At 40.1% G+C, this 17,182-nt stretch overlaps 1 protein-coding gene across 1 annotated transcript in view; it reads left to right on the top strand.

Annotated features, from left to right (window-relative positions):
• CFAP52 (cilia and flagella associated protein 52) overlaps positions 1–17,182 on the top strand; it is a 45,826-nt gene that overhangs the window by 18,851 nt on the left and 9,793 nt on the right. The window contains exon 7 of the mRNA XM_089534063.1: positions 16,715–16,815. Coding sequence (XP_089390189.1) covers positions 16,715–16,815 — 101 coding nt within the window. The remainder of the gene's footprint in view (positions 1–16,714; positions 16,816–17,182) is intronic.

Raw genomic sequence — 17,182 nt, forward strand, 5'->3', positions numbered from 1 at the left:
AACATGTTTGGAGCAAAACAAAGGGGTGAGGGCATGAGAAGAAATACACCGACCACACAAAGTAGATTTCCCCCCCTGATCCCACAGATCTGCTACAGTACAGGAAAGATTGCAGAGAAAAGGCAAACTGAATCAACCCAAACATCATCAGGGCTGCATAGCAAAGGGTTGAGCAGGTAGGGAGAGATCAATACAACTAAACAATAACTTTTTAAAAAACAAAAACAAAAAACCCAATGCACATTCCTCTCCTGTGGTGTAGCAACAGGAAAGACAAGCAAGACGGTTTAACATCATGAGTTCAAAGGAGAAGGTTGGTGCTGAGGGAGTGGGGTTTGATTCAAAGGCAATATTTTTGATTTCACAGCACCAATCCATTGGTAAAAAAAGGAAAAAAATGGAAAAACAGTAATGTTGAAAAACTGATTCTTAAACTACTGGCAAGGAGCTGCCTAGGATGTGTAGTACTGTGCACCCTTGTTTTACACAGGGGTTCTGTTCCGTACCCCCCCCCCCGGCGTAAAACAAAAAGTGCATATGCTCGAGCCCCAATACAAGTAATGGGGCTCGTGCTTGCGGTGACGCGTGCGCCATGGGCATACGCACTTGTTTCTTCGGCTGCATGGCGCCAGAAGAAGCAACATTGCTTTCTGCATATGCTGAAACCAGTGTATAATGCGCCCACATATGACGCGGGCGCACTGTATACATTCTGCAATCATTCCCACACTCCCAGACCTTTTGGTTAAATGAGAAACAATAGAAGATGGAAAATGTGACCTGGGTAGGGAGGGACTGGTGAGAGGTTGGAGTCTCATGTCAGCTCACATACCTTGCTATCATTCCTGTGCTCCAGGCTACCAGTTGAGGGGGGGGGGGGGATAACAAGGGATGTCATTCTCCCCATCTCCAGTAGGCAACACCCATAGGTATCAATCTTGTGTATATGCAAAATATTTTTTTAAGTTGTGGACTGACTTGGCTAGATTCTGCTGCTTCCTTCAGAGTACAGGTTTGAGTTCAGATTCATTGTGCCTTCCCCCTCCCTTTCCACTCATAGTTGATCAGACAGCTTTCTGATTAACAGTAGGCACTGCATTACCTGTACTCTGCTTCTGGCCTTAAGAATGAGGATTCTTATGCCAGCACTCTGTGTAGGTGCACTATTTTTGTTCAAAGATTGCTTGTGACTAGTTGGAGGTGACTGATTGAAACCCACATTCACATTAAAATAGATGACTGACATGAGCCTGAAGGAGATCATTCCTTCTAGATTTTTTTATGTGGCACTTGCCTTTCACTGTTAGCTACAAGAATGAAATACTACAGTAGACGGTAGTGCAGCAGTAGAGAAAACCATAGAGAATGATGACAACACTGAGCATGTGCTAACCACTACCAGCAATCAGTGGCAATGGAGAATGATAGTTGGGCTCTCTGGTAATATACACAGTACATGTGCTAGACACACCTCTTTTAGGAGGAACTAGGAGATCCTGGGGTAGCTATTAAAGGCAGAATGGTTCTAACCTACCACCCCAAGGGACAGCCCACCTCTGATAAAATCAAAGAACTAGAATGAAACAGTGTATCACAGTCCAGAAACCCCCCTGTCCTCAAAGATGAAGTTAAATTTCTCAACTGTAAGCACTGTTTCAGATACCTTTATTTAGAGGAAGGTGGGCTAGAAATACAGAAATAAATTACAGTGCTAAGGAAAATTGTTGTTGCTGTTGTGTGCCGTCATGACCTTTCCAACATATAGCAACCCTAAGCAAGTCACTTGCTCTCAGCCTCCCAGGAAAGTAATGGCAAGCAATGGTTGTGTCTAAGTACCATACTCAAACCACTATTCCAAGCTGGAAAATTATCCTTGCATTATCTTAAGCAGTAGACAGGCATTCAAGGAATGACTGCAAGGCAGGGAAATAACTCATCAAGTGAGAGCAAAATGGTTTATGACTTCTATAAAAATAGTATGATTCTCATGCAAGGAGAATTATATATATATGTTTCTGGTGGATGACACTTTATCAAGTTTATCTCATTAGCAATGCTTCTCAGCCGCACTGGGAAGTCTTTTTTAATACAATGTGCTGTAGTGGCATCTAATGTACTAAAAGACGAAACAAAGTGAGATAAGTTGGTGCATTTAGGTGTTGAACTGTAACTGGGAGACCAGGACTCACATTCCTACTCAGCCATGGAAACCAACTGGCTGACCTTGGGCAAATCACAGTCTTTCAGTCTCAAAGGAAGGAAATAGCAAGCCTGCTCCGAACAAATCCTTCCAAGATAACCCTGTGATAGGGTTGCATTCAGTCTGATACCTTTTATTTATGATATTTGCTAGATAATTAGAATCCATATGATGTAATTAAGGTAGCTAAATTCTGTTATGTCATGTCATATGTAAGTTATGTTTGCAATTGGTCGTTGATAATAGATAAAGTTTGACTCTGCTGTACGCTCCTCGAATTGAATTTTAATAATAGTTAATAATTGTGCTGTACAATTATTATTTTATTGGTTTTTATTATTTTATATTGGTCAATGACTGAATAAACTGATTGATTGATTGATTGCATTCAGTCAGAATGACTTGAAGGCATACAACAAGAATAAATAGAAGGGAAACCAAATAATTAAATTCACAAAAATTCCATGATTAATGTCAAGTTACACAATCATGCAGGATCAATCCATGACTGATGGGTTCTCCCCATGTGCTAATGGGTCTGCAGGAGTCAACATTCTTTTTCCTGTCAATTATTACCACTGAACTCTTGTCCTTCCCAGCCAGTTTTTTCTAATCTTGTGTACTGACCCATCGCGTTTGTCTTCCCAGCCAAACAAACCAGAAAATTATGGACAGAGACAGGATAAAGAAAAGAAAAACAACAACAACCCAAGTGAAAACAACATAAAAAAGCTGCCCCTCAGATGACCACCAGACTGCGAGTCTCTGAGGAGGAAAAGGCAACTGACTTGGGAAATATATTTATTAAATCTATCAAAAGTGAAATGGAGGAAATAGAGCCTCTAGTGAGCAAGAGAGCCACAGCGGAAAACCTAAAAATAAAATCAGCTCACTAAGCAGAAATATTCAGGATGACCTGAAGAAGGACAAAGAACAACTTAAACATAGTAAGATTACTAAGGTCAGTAATAGCAATGAGAAATGGTCAGTAGCACTGCCAAAGCTGGTGCCAGCTGTTGCTAACTGCTCTAATTGGCAGCAGGACACATTAGCAGCTCCCAAATTAACAACGACCAGTTCCGGGCGCCATCTTGGAACACTGGATTCTGTGCCAAAGGGAATGGCTCCATCAAATAGAGCCTCCTCAGTCCGTGCCTGCTCAGAGTGATGCAAAATGACTCGTCGGAGGAGGGCAGAGACTACAGCCTACCAGCAGTCAAGTCATCTGACTACACACAGTCTAATGAACAGAGTATATTAGAAACAATAAAGTTACTTTGTACCAGTTGCAAAGAACAATGTGTACAGATATAAATGCCTCACAAAGCAAGATAAAAAGGGAAGGGGAAATGGAACTACATAAAAACACACAAAGTGAATCATTAAATCTAATGATTAGAAATATAGTGGCTGATGAGTTTCAAGCATTACTATCTAAGGCTGAAAACAGACAGCCATAAAGGGGTGGTGTCACGCTTCCCCTTCGTACACTGGATCAGGGTTGTGGCAACTGCACGCTGCGGTCCCGAGCCAGCGTTTTTTCAGCCTCAAAAGGAGTGGCAAAATGCAGCTCTTTTTGAGGGCAGAAAAAAGCTGTCCTTGCCACCATAGGGGCATTTTTTACTGTATGTTCAGCACAGCATGTATAAATGTTGCGCCACAGGAACATACCCATGCCACTCACCATCTGGGCGGGCAGAGTCAGGGTGGCCGGCGGTCAGTCGCCACGCCCCCACTCCACCTTGACGCCAGTCCTTTGGGCTGGTCTGTTCAGCACTTAACACAAGAAAATACTATACAGAAATTTGATAAAATAAGCAGCAGACAACAACAATAAAACAGAGAACAGCTGCACTTTATAATGACTTAGACCAACAATTTATGAACTACCTTCAAGATCAAAAACATAATGATGAAGTACAGGAAACGAGAAGATTCAAAAAGGAAGAGACAAGTGGGCACCTGAGGAGAACATACCAAGGAAAAGTTCAAAGAAAAGAAAACACTTAGAAACACATGACTACTTACATCAGGAAATATGGCAAACTGAGAATGATACAGATAAATACATGTAGGATTCTTCAGATCAAGATGAAGACACAGATCAGGAAACAGACAGATTATTCAATGAAATTATTTCAAACACCCACTAAAGAGGGTTATTAAAACATTAGGTTTAGATACTTTACAGGAAAAATCGGAAATAGGACAACAAAACAAAATAGCATCAGTTATAAGGAGGAAATCACAGCAAGGAACAAACATTCCATTGCCAGACTTATTTAAGGAGTTACTTCAGTCCGAATGGTGTTTTCCCAAAACACAAGGAGACTACAGGGACACTCCAATAAGTTATACTCCTTTGGTAAAGATGACATGGAATTCCTAAAAATTCCATTAGTAGATGTACCTATTGCAGCGTTAGTGTCAGGAGCTATAGTATCTATACCAGGAGCTATAGTGAAGGAAACACCACATCAAAAGAGTTGGACGAACATAGGGAAGAAAATGCTCCACGTAAAGCACATGAATTCACATCATTAGGAATTAGAGCATCAATAGCAACCTCTATATTCACGAAGGCTGCAGTCCCCTGTATGCAAGAAATACAAATACTAGAAGAGATTTAGATTGGTACATTGCATAAACCATTAGAAAGAGTAAGGAAAATTTTAGAGTCTATAGCAGTTGCAGGGCATGATGCAGTCACATTCATTGCTAGAGGTATGAATGCAACAACAATAGCAAAAAGGTCATTGTAGTTTAGGCACTGGAATGCTGACCAAAAGTCCTTAAACAATTTGTCCTTTGTGCCATTTAAAGGAGAACTATTATTCGGTGACACAGCCCTGGAGAAAGTGTTGATACAGAACACAAATAAAAAACAGGTCATACAAAAGAAAAAATAAGCAAAAATTATTTTGGGGATATACCTCCTTTTGAGGAGGAAGAGGTGCACAAAGATTTAATGATTACAGATGGAACTGGCAACAGTGGTCACAGTGGTGACCACAAAATGATAGAACAAGCTTATATGGGAAACAACAACAAAATAGAGGTGGATCCAATCAGAGAAGGTAGACCCCAGTATTGACAAAACAATAGTGCCGAGGTGGGGACGTTTGTGACAGTTTGGTGCATTATGGAATGCAATCACAACAGATCAATGAGTCATGAAAATAATACAACATAGTTACACAATTATATTCAACAGTCCATCAATGAGTTGTTATGTACATTCACCAGTGCCAAATGAAAAACAAAAACAAATAGCAGTAATGACAGAAATTTATCATTTAATGCAAATAGGAGCGATAGAGTAAGTCCCACATTGCCAGCATTATTTAGGGGTGTACTCAACATTTTTATAGTGCCAAAAACAAATGGAATTTATTGTCCCAGCTTGAATTGGAAATATTTCAACGCTATTACAGATACTAAATGGAGACAATACAAATAATAAGGGATAATCTAGAACTTGAGGATTGGATGGCTTCAATAGATCTGAAGGAGGCATATCTTCATGTACCCATGGCAACATCCAACAAAAAGTATCTAAGGTTCCTGTACAAAGAGGATCGTTATCAATTCACGGCTCTTCCATTCGGACTAGCCTCAGCACCCTGAGTATTTACAAAGGTCTTGATTCTGGTGATTGCATTTTTAAAGAAGAAGGAGATACAACTCTTTCCGTATTCAGACAATATTCTGATAAAGGCAAGAACAAAAGGCAAGTTACTCAGAGACAGCTGAAATTTTGGAACAGTAAAGATTTCTCATCAATTTCAAGAAGACTTGACTCCAACCAAGTCCGTAACCTATATCAGAGCTCAGATAAATACTCAAGGGAGCGTTTAACATTGTCAGAATAAAGACAGGACAATTGAGACAAACTATGCAACAGTTTATTCAGAAAGACAGCATGGACTTAATGGAGTTAGCCACAGTAATGGGATTAATCATATCCTTAATACAGTTATTTACTTGGGGATTATATCACACCAAGGCACTCCAGCGTTTCCTGCTACCACATCAGAGAGCAATAGCTAAGAAAACGCACTATGCTATAAGGATACCAGTTTGGCTAGTACAACAAATGTCATGGTGGATGACAAAATTACACCTGAAGAAGGGCATTCCACTGTTATCACCACAATATATAAAGATAACAACAGATGCCAGTTTGTTGGGATGGGGAGCCCATAGGACCAAATACACAATACAAGGAAGGTGGCCAATAATAGACAAGAAGAAAAACATCAGTTATTTAGAACTAAAAGCAGTGAGATTAGTCCTGGACAGGTTCACAGAACAGGTCAGGGGACAACATGTCCAAATCTGGAAAGACAATATCACTGTCAGGATATATAATATGAAGCAAGGAGGACTACATTCAAAGCTACCGGTGGATGAATCAATCAAACTATTCACTTGGGCAGAAAGGCACTTACAGTCATTGACAGCAGTGTACTTCAAGGGAGCACACAACATCATTGCAGGTTATTTGAGCTACAACAAATTCCATCCAGGAGAATGGGAACGGAATCAAACAATATTAAAAAATTTACCAAAAAATTGGAGCCCTTTTACACTGGACCTATTTGCCTCAGCAAAGAATTTAAAATTTAAAAAAAATTATTCAACAGATGGAGACAGGAACGCTGAGGTACACGATGCTTTATCCACACCATTGCCAAAGAATTGTCATTGTGCATTCCCACAAGTTCAAATACTGCAAAAAGTGGCAGGAGAAGGCACAAGTGGTACTAGTAACGCCTTATTGGCCACGCAGACCATGGTTTCCACTGTTAGTACAAATGTCAGTGTAATGACCCCAAAGGTTACCAATAATACCAAACATATTGACACAAGGCCCAATTCAACATCACAATCGACAATGGTTGAATTTATTGGCTTGGAAATTGAGTGGGAAAAATTACTAAGAGAAAGTTATTCACATGAGGTAATAGAAATGATAATGTCATCCCAGAAAGGTTTCACCAAGTCTATTTATACAATGTCATGGAAGGTTTTTGGGAACTGGTATAAAGAGCAGCTAATTACAATGGACAGTATAACAGTTAAACATGTACTACAGTTTCTGCAGGATGGGCTAGAAAAAGAGTTGAGACCAAACACATTAAAATGGCAGATAGCCACACTTTCAACAGCCCTAGAATTCAAAGATACAGCCACGTCACATCATCCACACATAAAGAAATTCCTAAAGGGTGCAACACTACAATCTTTACCAACTCAACATAGATTCCCAACCTGGGATTCGAATTTAGTGCTAACCAGACTAACCAAGCCTCCATTCGAGCTACAAACAGATGCAACACTACATATGTTAACTCACTGAGGGCCTGTATAGAAGGGGGGAAAGGGGTGGACAGAGGCTGCCCTGTTCTCCCCTGGATCGTAGCTGCGCCAACCAAATGGCGCAGCAACAATGCATCATGAAAAAGGAGCCACAAAACGTGGCTCCTTTCTCTGCCACTGCCAAGGCGCCATTAGCACCCTGGATCAACGTGGTGACGTCCCTTGCGCTGTTTAGACATGGTGCACTAGGAATGTCATTGGCACGTGTGCCGCATGAACACACGCGTGCCAAGATGGCACCCGGACAGTGTTGTAGGGTTTGGGAGCTCTGCTCTCCCGAACCCTAATTTCGGCCCCAGGCCAGCACATAGCCCCAGTCTGTACTAGGCCAAAGTGATATTTCTCATGGTGATTACTTCAGTGAGGCTAGTATCAAGTTCTCAGCATTATCCATGAATCCAAACTTATGCAAAATAGAACAGGACAGACTGGTTTTGATAATAGATCCTTGTTTCATACCTAAATGTCAAAGAGGGGCAACATCACAGAATGTGCTTTACCTACTAAATTTCTGTCCAAACCCAAGCCACTCAGAAGAAAAAAGAAGGCACACATTAGACGTTAAGAGAGCAACAATTTCTTACTTGAAAAGGACAGAACACTTTCGAAAAACAGAACTATTGTTTTTCTCATACAGTCCAAGAACAATTGGACATAAGGCATCAAAAACAGTAATGGGTAGATGGCTAAAAGCATGCATTTACCTGTGTTATGACTTGGACAAAAGGCCTAAACCAAGTCTGGTGTGGCCACATTCTACAAGATCAATGGCAACCACCACAGCCTACTCAGTATCCAATTCGTTAGTGGACATATGTGAAGCTGCAGCATGGAAAGAACTATCAACATTTATTAGTCTATTATAAAATAGACAAATATCATTCTGCAAAGGTTGCTTTTTGTAGAACAGTATTGCAGTCAGTTGTATCTAGTCGGGAAGTCCACCCTGAATAAATGGCTTGGGTACATCCCATCAGTGGTGGATTGACCCTGCATGCCATCATGTGAAGGTTCATTCACAGATGGCATGAAGGATCAATCCACATCCACCAAGAAAGGATAGTAGATAGAAAGATAGTAAATAGATAGATGAATAGTAATGGTACAAAGAAATAAGGATGTGTAGTTTTATAATAAAACTGGCTGGGAAGGACAGGAGTTCAATAGTAATAAGTGACGGGGGCGGGGGGTGTTGACTCCTGCAGACCCATTGGCACATGGTGAGAACCCATCAGGCAAGGATTGATCCTTCATGCCATCGCTGAAGGAACCTTCACAATAAGTACAATCTCTCAATCTGAGTTTTTATCCAGTTTTTTTATCCAGTTTTTCCCCCCCGATTTTGAGCGTGATTCCAGTCCAATTCCATTAAAATCACTGGGAGTTTCTGCCATTGCATTAGTGGAAGACATGCTGTAGCAAGCAACAACAATCTAATTGATTACATTATTACAAATGCAGCTGTCAGGAAATGGATCTGATGATGTGAAATTTAGTCTATGAAAGTATACTAAAACAAATTTGTTAGTCTTTAAGGTGCCACTGGGCTCTTTGTTGTTTTTGCTGCCACAGAGACTTGTTGATCACTCAGCTACCCCTTTGAAAATGGTATTTTTAAAAGTACTTTGTAATGAAAAGTCTGGTGATGAAAGACCCTTTGAAATCAAAATAAGGAAAGTTGCATTTCTTTATAAACACATTGCTGCCTTGGTTGTCCCAGTAAAAAAGGTAGGATTGTGAAACCTTGAAAAGAGATTGTATTAGTATGTTTACATTTTGAGAGTCTGTAAGCCACTTGAGTGGAAGAAATTAGAAGGGGACATAGAGCTTCATTTCCCTGTGGGAGGAGGGAATAAATGAGCTCTATTTTGCTTTGGAAGTTATCTTTTGTAATCAGGTTTCTTCAAGGCTGTGATTTCTTTGTATAACAAGTAAATAATAAAAGGAATACTAAACCTTCCAGCCGCCTTTGTGATTATCTCTCAAGGGACCTAGTGGGGTATGAAGCAAAGTATTACATCATTAATATGAACAACTGAGCATTGTGAATTACAAGTGTGAATTGTAAGCTGTCTGTCTGCTTCCAGGAATTCAAGAGATAGCCTCAATAGGGAAGGAGCAGGGTTGAAATTAATCTGTAGTGTGTTGCTGTTAAATTTTGTTATGAAAAAAAAATAACCATTTAAAGATATGCATTTTTGATAGTGTTTAGCAATATCTGGTTTGATCCCTTTGTATTTGATAGGATTTGTTCTAAGTAAACCATTTTAGGATTTGTGTTGTGCTTGCATGCCCACAAATTTACAACAACTTATCCAAGGAAGCCCAGTCAAGAATACATTAATGATACACATTTTCTAGCAAGATGGCCCAAACCTTCAATCTCATAGTGTCTCAGATGTAATAGTATATCTGTAACCATGCTACCTGTCACATACCTAAGCTGGGTGGGTGTGTTTCAAACTCTTAGGAAGTGCTTTGCTGCAGTACATCAAAGTGTGATGTTTTTGAGAGCTAGGAGAGCACTACTGATACTCCTTAAAAAGCTTTTTAAAAAATAGCCCTGCTTCTCGATAAGGTTAAGGTTAAGAGTGAGTTTTACAACTCTTTGTTCCCTCTTCCTCTCCTTAAATCCAAGGACTCTGGCATGAGGCTCTGACTCAGGATGCCTTTCTCCTCTTACATTCACTCACAAGAATTAGCTTTTAGGGACTCTTTTACGAAAGTATAGATGTTTCTGGTGACTATCTGTTTTACAGTATGAGATGGAGTCTTTGTAATAATAAAGCAAGTATTTAGTTTTCTGTGGGTTTTTCCAAGCTGTAAGGCCACATTCTGGAAGGATTTATTCCTGACGTTTCGCCCGTATTTGTGGCTGGCATCTTCAGAAGGTGGTGGCATTGAAGTGTGTGGAGTATATATACCTGTGGGACCCTTGTTTGGAAGGAAGTGGTTTTACATGTTAATGGTGGAGTTAGTTTGTGTGTTGCACTGTGTTGAATGGTGCAGCCTGGAGGTGTGTTGTGTGGGGGATATGCAAGAGGGATTTGTGTCTATATAGTCAAAATCATACAAGCTATTGTATTCCCTATTACTATATATGGATGTAGAGCTGGACAGTGAAGAAAGAAGATAGGAAGAAAATCAATTTATTCAAGATGTGGTGCTGGAGAAGATCTCTGAGGATACCGTGGACAGCCAAAAAGACAAACAAAAGTGTCCTATAGTAGATCAAGCCAGAAATATCCCTGGCAGCCAAGATGACAAAACTGAGGCTGTTGTAGTTCAGACACATCATGAGGAGGCATGACTCATTGGAAAAAAACAATACTAGGAAAATTGAAGGGATGCAGAAAGAGGGGAAGGCCGCTTGCTAGATGGATGGACTCAATGAAGGAGATCACGGGCCTGAAATTACAGGACCTGATCAGAGCAGTGGAGGACAGGGAGTCTTGGAGATATCTCATCCACACGGTCACTATGGGTTAAGATTGTCTTGAGGGCGGTTAACAACAACAAAATGTTGACTTCTCTTCCAATCTCCCCTTCACTTACTGTTCAGTCACTTCTTTGTTGCCATTCATCCTTTCTCAGGCCTTGCCCATCTGCTCACTAAAACTGGAAAAGAAATGTTTTGGTTAGCATTCAGCACCTGAATTTATGTTTCTGTTCTCATTGATTAAATATCTAACTCTGAGAGGTGCATGATATTTTGTATAGTAGCCCAGATAAAGGCTGTAAACTGTCTAGGGTTTTGTGTCATGACAGAGGGGGGATATAAATCAAATAAATAATAAATACGTACATAAATTACAAAAGGGAGATTCTGATCCCCAAATATTCCAGGATACAAATATTCCATGGACACAATGGAGCTGCCCTTGCCCATATACTTGTGGTACATATGCACTGTGTGTTGGGAGATGTATACCAATCTGTATGAGTACACCTAGTGAAGCTGATAAAGTGGAGTAGCTCTCAGGATAGATTTACAAGTATGTTGTAAGTCTTTTTTGATATCCCCTACTATGTAGAGAAATACACAAACAAGATGTTTCTGAATAACACAGCTGCTTTTCTGTTTCACTGACATAGACATGTGTCCCAGTCTGTATGATAGGAAGTGCTATTGAGAAAGGAGGGAGGAAAAGTTAAAGAGGTATTTGCAACATTACCCTAGCTGACAAATAAACATTAACTGCATTGAATCAGTCAGGAAATGTAGCACAAAGAAAATATTTCCAGGTGAAATACAAAGAGAATTCATGAACAAATTGATTAAAAAAGCTGGAGATCATGGCATCATATCCAAATGCTTAACTGTTCCACAGTGCTTACTGTTCTATTGGTAGGTTTTTTAATACAGTACTGCATGTAAATGCAGATTGTATTCTTCACAACTCAGCTATAAGGACAAGGATTTTGCGTTTCCATTATGCTTACTTCACAGTTGCTATATCTCCCTTCTCTTCTGTATCAGTCTGATTCAGACAAGGTGGCAGGACTTGCCTTAACATTAGGAAGGGTGAGATGCCCACCTCAAACAGCAAATTTTGAATATCACAAAAAGGCACCAAAGTGTGCAAGTATATGAATGACAAGCAGCCACCCAAAGGGAAAGTATTTTTTACCATACATCAAAGGAGTCACAGACAGAATAGGCAAAGTGGTGAGGAAGCATAACCTGCGAATGGTTTACAAATCGACGAAGAAAATCCAGCAAATGCTTCACTCAGCCAAGGACCAGAGAGACCCTCTCACAGCTGCAGGAGTTTACTGCATACTATGCAGCTGCGGACAAGTCTACATAGGGACCATCAAACGCAGTGTGCAAACAAGAATCAAGGAACACGAGAGACACTGCAGACTGGGCCATCTAGAAAAATCAGCAGTAGCAGAACATGCCACAAACCATCCTGGGCATAAAATACTGTTTGAAAACACTGAAATTCTGGACCATGCCAACCATTACCATGTCAGGATGCACAGGGAAGCCATTGAAATCCATAAACATCTGGATAATTTCAACGGGAAAGAAGAAACTCTTAAAGTGAACAACATTTGGCTACCTGTCCTGAGGAATAGCAAAATAAGGACTCAGCAAATGCAAATGGGAAACCATTCAGAGTCAGGGGCTTTCCCAGCAGATAATGATCACCAATTAGCAGACACTAATCCTCCTTTGCATTAGCCTCCCAGCCTGAGGCCAGCCATCAGCACAGAACAATACACATGCAAATCACTCCTGCATTCCCAGGCTCACACAGTATATATAGACCCACTTTTTCCAGGCAAGCATTCTCTGAAGATGCCAGCCACAGATGCTGGCGAAACGTCAGGAAGAAAATCTTCTAGAACATGGCCACATAGCCTGAAAAACCATGGATGCCAGCCATGAACGCCTTCGACTTCATATATGAATGATTGTTACATTTTTACTACATGGGAGAGGAACTTTGGAATTTTCTGCTCTTTGTACAAAAATAACTTCACTATCCTTGAGTACTATGTGCCTTCACTCAGGGCAGAGAGTAGAAATTTACTGTTTTGCCTCAGGCAGGAAAATGTTGCAAGGCTGCAAGGCTGTGCAAGGGCTGAATTATTGCTTGGAATCATAAATGGACTGATAAGATGCTGGTGGTGCTGTTACTTCAGTTTGCATAAAAACATGGTGCAAGAATTCCTCGGTGTATGCTACCTTTCTGCCAAGGTCCCCCCTTTTAATCCTGTTTCCATTTGCGTCTTTATCTATGTTGGTCTGAAGGCCTGAATGAATGAGGAAGCCCATCTGGTAACAGCATGAAGGACAATATTCTGTGAAAGAGCCTCCTTTGTCTGATTTCCATGCTTAAAATCCATTGGAGAGTCTCCACAGATAGACAGGCTCTCCTTTTCAAAAGGTTATGCTCCATGTATAGAGAATGACACAAGTGCCTGAGGAGGATGCCTATGCTTGAATGCTCCCCCTGCTTCTGTGTTTATTTTACACAGTTTAATGATGCTTGAAAGAGGGTTGCTGCTATATAGGAAGTAATCTGCCAGTGGAAAGGAAATTTGGCTTTCTCCGTAGATTGCTGGTATAAAAGAGTTGCAATCTATTTCTCTCAGAAATTAACACATGTTAACACAAATGCAAAAGCATTTGTGTTCAAATGTTGTGTTATTTCTGGAAATGTAACCAATTCATGGAAATGTGGTTTTCATTTTTTTGTTTCACAAAGCAAAACAAAAATGGAGTGATCACCCCAGCTTCTTATTGATAGATTTGCAGAATGCATTTGATTAACACCATTGTGACAACCTCCTGAATTATCCTCACCTATTCTTTATGTTGTAAAGATGTGCTATTTTTCATTGTAATGTTTCCATTTTATATTTTACTCTATTTTGTTGTTCTTGTTAACTGCCCTTGAGTCGATTCCAACTCATGGAGATCCTGTGGATGAGATATCTCCAAGGGCCTAAACACACTGCAGAGATAATCCAGTTTGAAACTGCTTTAACTGTCCTGGCTCAGTGTTAGGAAAACCTGGGAATATTAGTTTATTGTGACACCAGAGCTATCTGGCAGAGAAGGCTAAACATCTCACAGAACTACAATTCCCAGAATTCCCTAGTATTGAGCCAGAGCAGTTAAAGTGATCTCAAAGTGGATTATTTCTGCATTGTGTTTTGGCTCCAAGACTTCCACTATTCTGCTTAGGTCCTGTAAATTCATGCCTGTGGGCTCCTTAATAGAGTCCATCTGTCTAGCACCCACAAGATCTTTCTCTCTTTCTACATCCTTCCACAAGTTATCTCTCCCCAGGACAAAGAGGAACCAATGGTGAGCACTCTTTGAATTCAGTCAGCCACATTGTCTAGTCCACATTTTACCAGCTTGTCTGTAAGAATGTCCTAGGGGGCATTATCAAAAGCCTTACTGAAATCAAGATAGCTTATACCCATACATTTCCCCTGATCTACCAAGTTTGTACCTCCATCACTAAAGGGATAGGTTAGGCTGCCATGACTTGTTCAGGAGAAACCTGTAATGGCTATTAGTAATCACAACATTCCTTTCTTTATAGGGCTTTATAGGGCTTGCTTTCTGGAACTCCCTGAAAACGGCACAGTTGCTAAGATCAGTCACTGACCAGAATATACAGGGCTTCTGGGCCATTTTCCCAGCACAAATCAACTGCTGCTGCTGCTTTTAAAATCCTCCCATGTTGGACCGGGATACCTGAAGGCACATCTCTTGTACCTGTGCACTGCAGTTTTCTTTGGTGTTCCTCCTCTAGGTACCCCTGTCTTCTCAGGACAGATAGTTGAGACCTGGGGAGTGGACTTGCTCAGTTTGCATGCCTCATATTTGTGTTCTTTCCTTTGTAAGGGGTTGTCTGTTACTTATGCTGATATCTTTTAGGCACTAGGTAAACGATTCTTTTTTCCAGGTTTTTACAGTTAATTTCCTGGTTTTGTGCAGCCTCCATATTTTAGCTGCCATGGTCCTTTTAAAATCTATTTATTTTTTAAATTTGCAGTTGAATAGATTGAGCTGTATCCAATTGAGTTTTTAAGCCAACAGAAAGTACTTTTGCTTGCATAAAGCAAGGCATCCAATATTTAATGTTTTATCCTACATACTGTTTTAGACCATCTTGTCAAGGAGGGAGGAGCACAGGGCTCTAGAATGGGAAATGGTGAAACTCAAGTGCCCCATTTTGTGCAGGAAGAAGTGTTTTCCCCTAAGGCAAAGCTACCACTGAGTTCAACTCATTGTATTTATTAGTTCTTTTGTAAACTGCCTTGCAAGAATTTGTACCATAATAATAATAAATGTCAGTTATGAAATAAATATACAGTTCTTAATATCCTTCATGATCTGATTTTTAAAACTCCTTTAAAACTCCTGCCGAGTTTGCTATACTGTTGCCTCTTATCTGTTTATTAATTCTTGTTTTATGACTGTTCGTTTAGTTTTAATTTATTGCTACACATCAGCCTATATAGTTATTTTCCCCATTGAAGAGTGATATAAAATATTTGAAATAAATCTATCTATATACATATATTTGCTCCCTTACTCACTTTTTCTATCAAATGAAGTAGGCTACTGCTTATGAAAGTGTCTGTTGCATTAAGTTTATCCTTTTGCTGCATCCTTCAGCAGACCAGTATAGCTACTGTTCTGAAGCTCTTTGTTGTTCTTAAAGGAACATCTGTGGAAGTTGAATTTGAATATCAGATGCCTGTGATGGGACAGCCATTTGATTTTGTGTGCTTGTGTAGTTATTTTGGATTAAGAATCTCTGCTCACTTTAGCTCCTGTCCTAAATATTTCTTTTACACTGTAGGATGCTATGAATTTAGTTATTTCCATTGATATGACACAGTAGTTATAAAACAGACAGCTCAGTCCTGGGAGGTTATCACATGGAGGATGGGATAGGGACAGGATCACTCTTCCATCCTTATCCCGCCCATGACCCAAGTGAAAGTGATTGCACAAATCACTTTCACACTGCAGCCGGCTGAAAAGCGCTTTCAACCATCATGGTATTAACGGTTAAGCTGTTAATACAAAAGACTGCAAATGATGGCTGAAAGTGCTTTTCAGCCAGCTGCAGTGTGAAAGTGATTTGCGCAATCACATTCACTCGTGCTTCCCTGCCAGGTTAAGTGTGAAAGTCCTTCCCGTGATCAGGTAGGAAGGACGGGACAGGGGCAGGACAATGACATCCTGTCCCTCATGTGATAATCTCCCTATACATTGTTGTTGTGTGCCTTCAAATAGTTTCTGATTTATGGTGACCCTAAGGCAAAACTATCATGGGTTTTTCTTGGCAAGATTTGTTCAGAGGGGGGTTTGCTTTTGCCTTCCTCTTAGGCTGAGAGCATGTAACTTTCCAAAGGTCACCCAGTGGGTTTCCACTGCCAGACAAAGATACAACCCTCGTCTCCAGATACCTACTCAGAAATAAGCCAGGTTGAGTTTAGTAGGACTTACTTCCTGGAAAACATGCTTAAGATTGCATTTCTAATTTTATACACTCCGTGTCAATGATCAAAAGAGGTATTCTCTAGTAAACCTGTACAAATACAGTAATTTGGCTGGCATGTAAGTGTCTTAATTCTGGTTTCTTCTAGGGAGTCACAGCTTTGCTTTTGCTGAAGACAGGTGACTTAGTTATCGGCACGGGTACTGGAATTGTAGCTCACTGCTCAGGATCCAACTACAAAGTAAAAAAGTGAGTTAATAATAAATAATAATAAATAAACTTTATTCTTATACCCTGCCTTTCTGCTGCAGCTATCAAGGCGGCTTACATGACTAGAATATATTGGAATAATAATACTCTCAATAAATAAATTGACCCCCCCCCCCCCTTAAAACAGAATTAAATACAATACAGTTTAAAAACTCAACCTGTTAAAATGACAGCAATTTTCTAGTAGAGACAGTGGTTACATAAAGTAGGGAGAGCACAAAATTTGGATTGAATTATTCTGGGAAGGCGTGCTGGAAGAGATCTGTATTGACCGCTTTTTTGAACATTCTGAACATTCATAGGCAAGGACAGTAGTCCACAATTTATTTATCTGTAATGAGGAAAT

The sequence above is a fragment of the Sceloporus occidentalis genome, unplaced genomic scaffold (genome assembly GCF_023333645.1).
Source record: "Sceloporus occidentalis isolate IW3139 unplaced genomic scaffold, rSceOcc1.0.p SCAF_1, whole genome shotgun sequence".
In the NCBI taxonomy this organism is placed as follows: domain Eukaryota; kingdom Metazoa; phylum Chordata; class Lepidosauria; order Squamata; family Phrynosomatidae; genus Sceloporus; species Sceloporus occidentalis.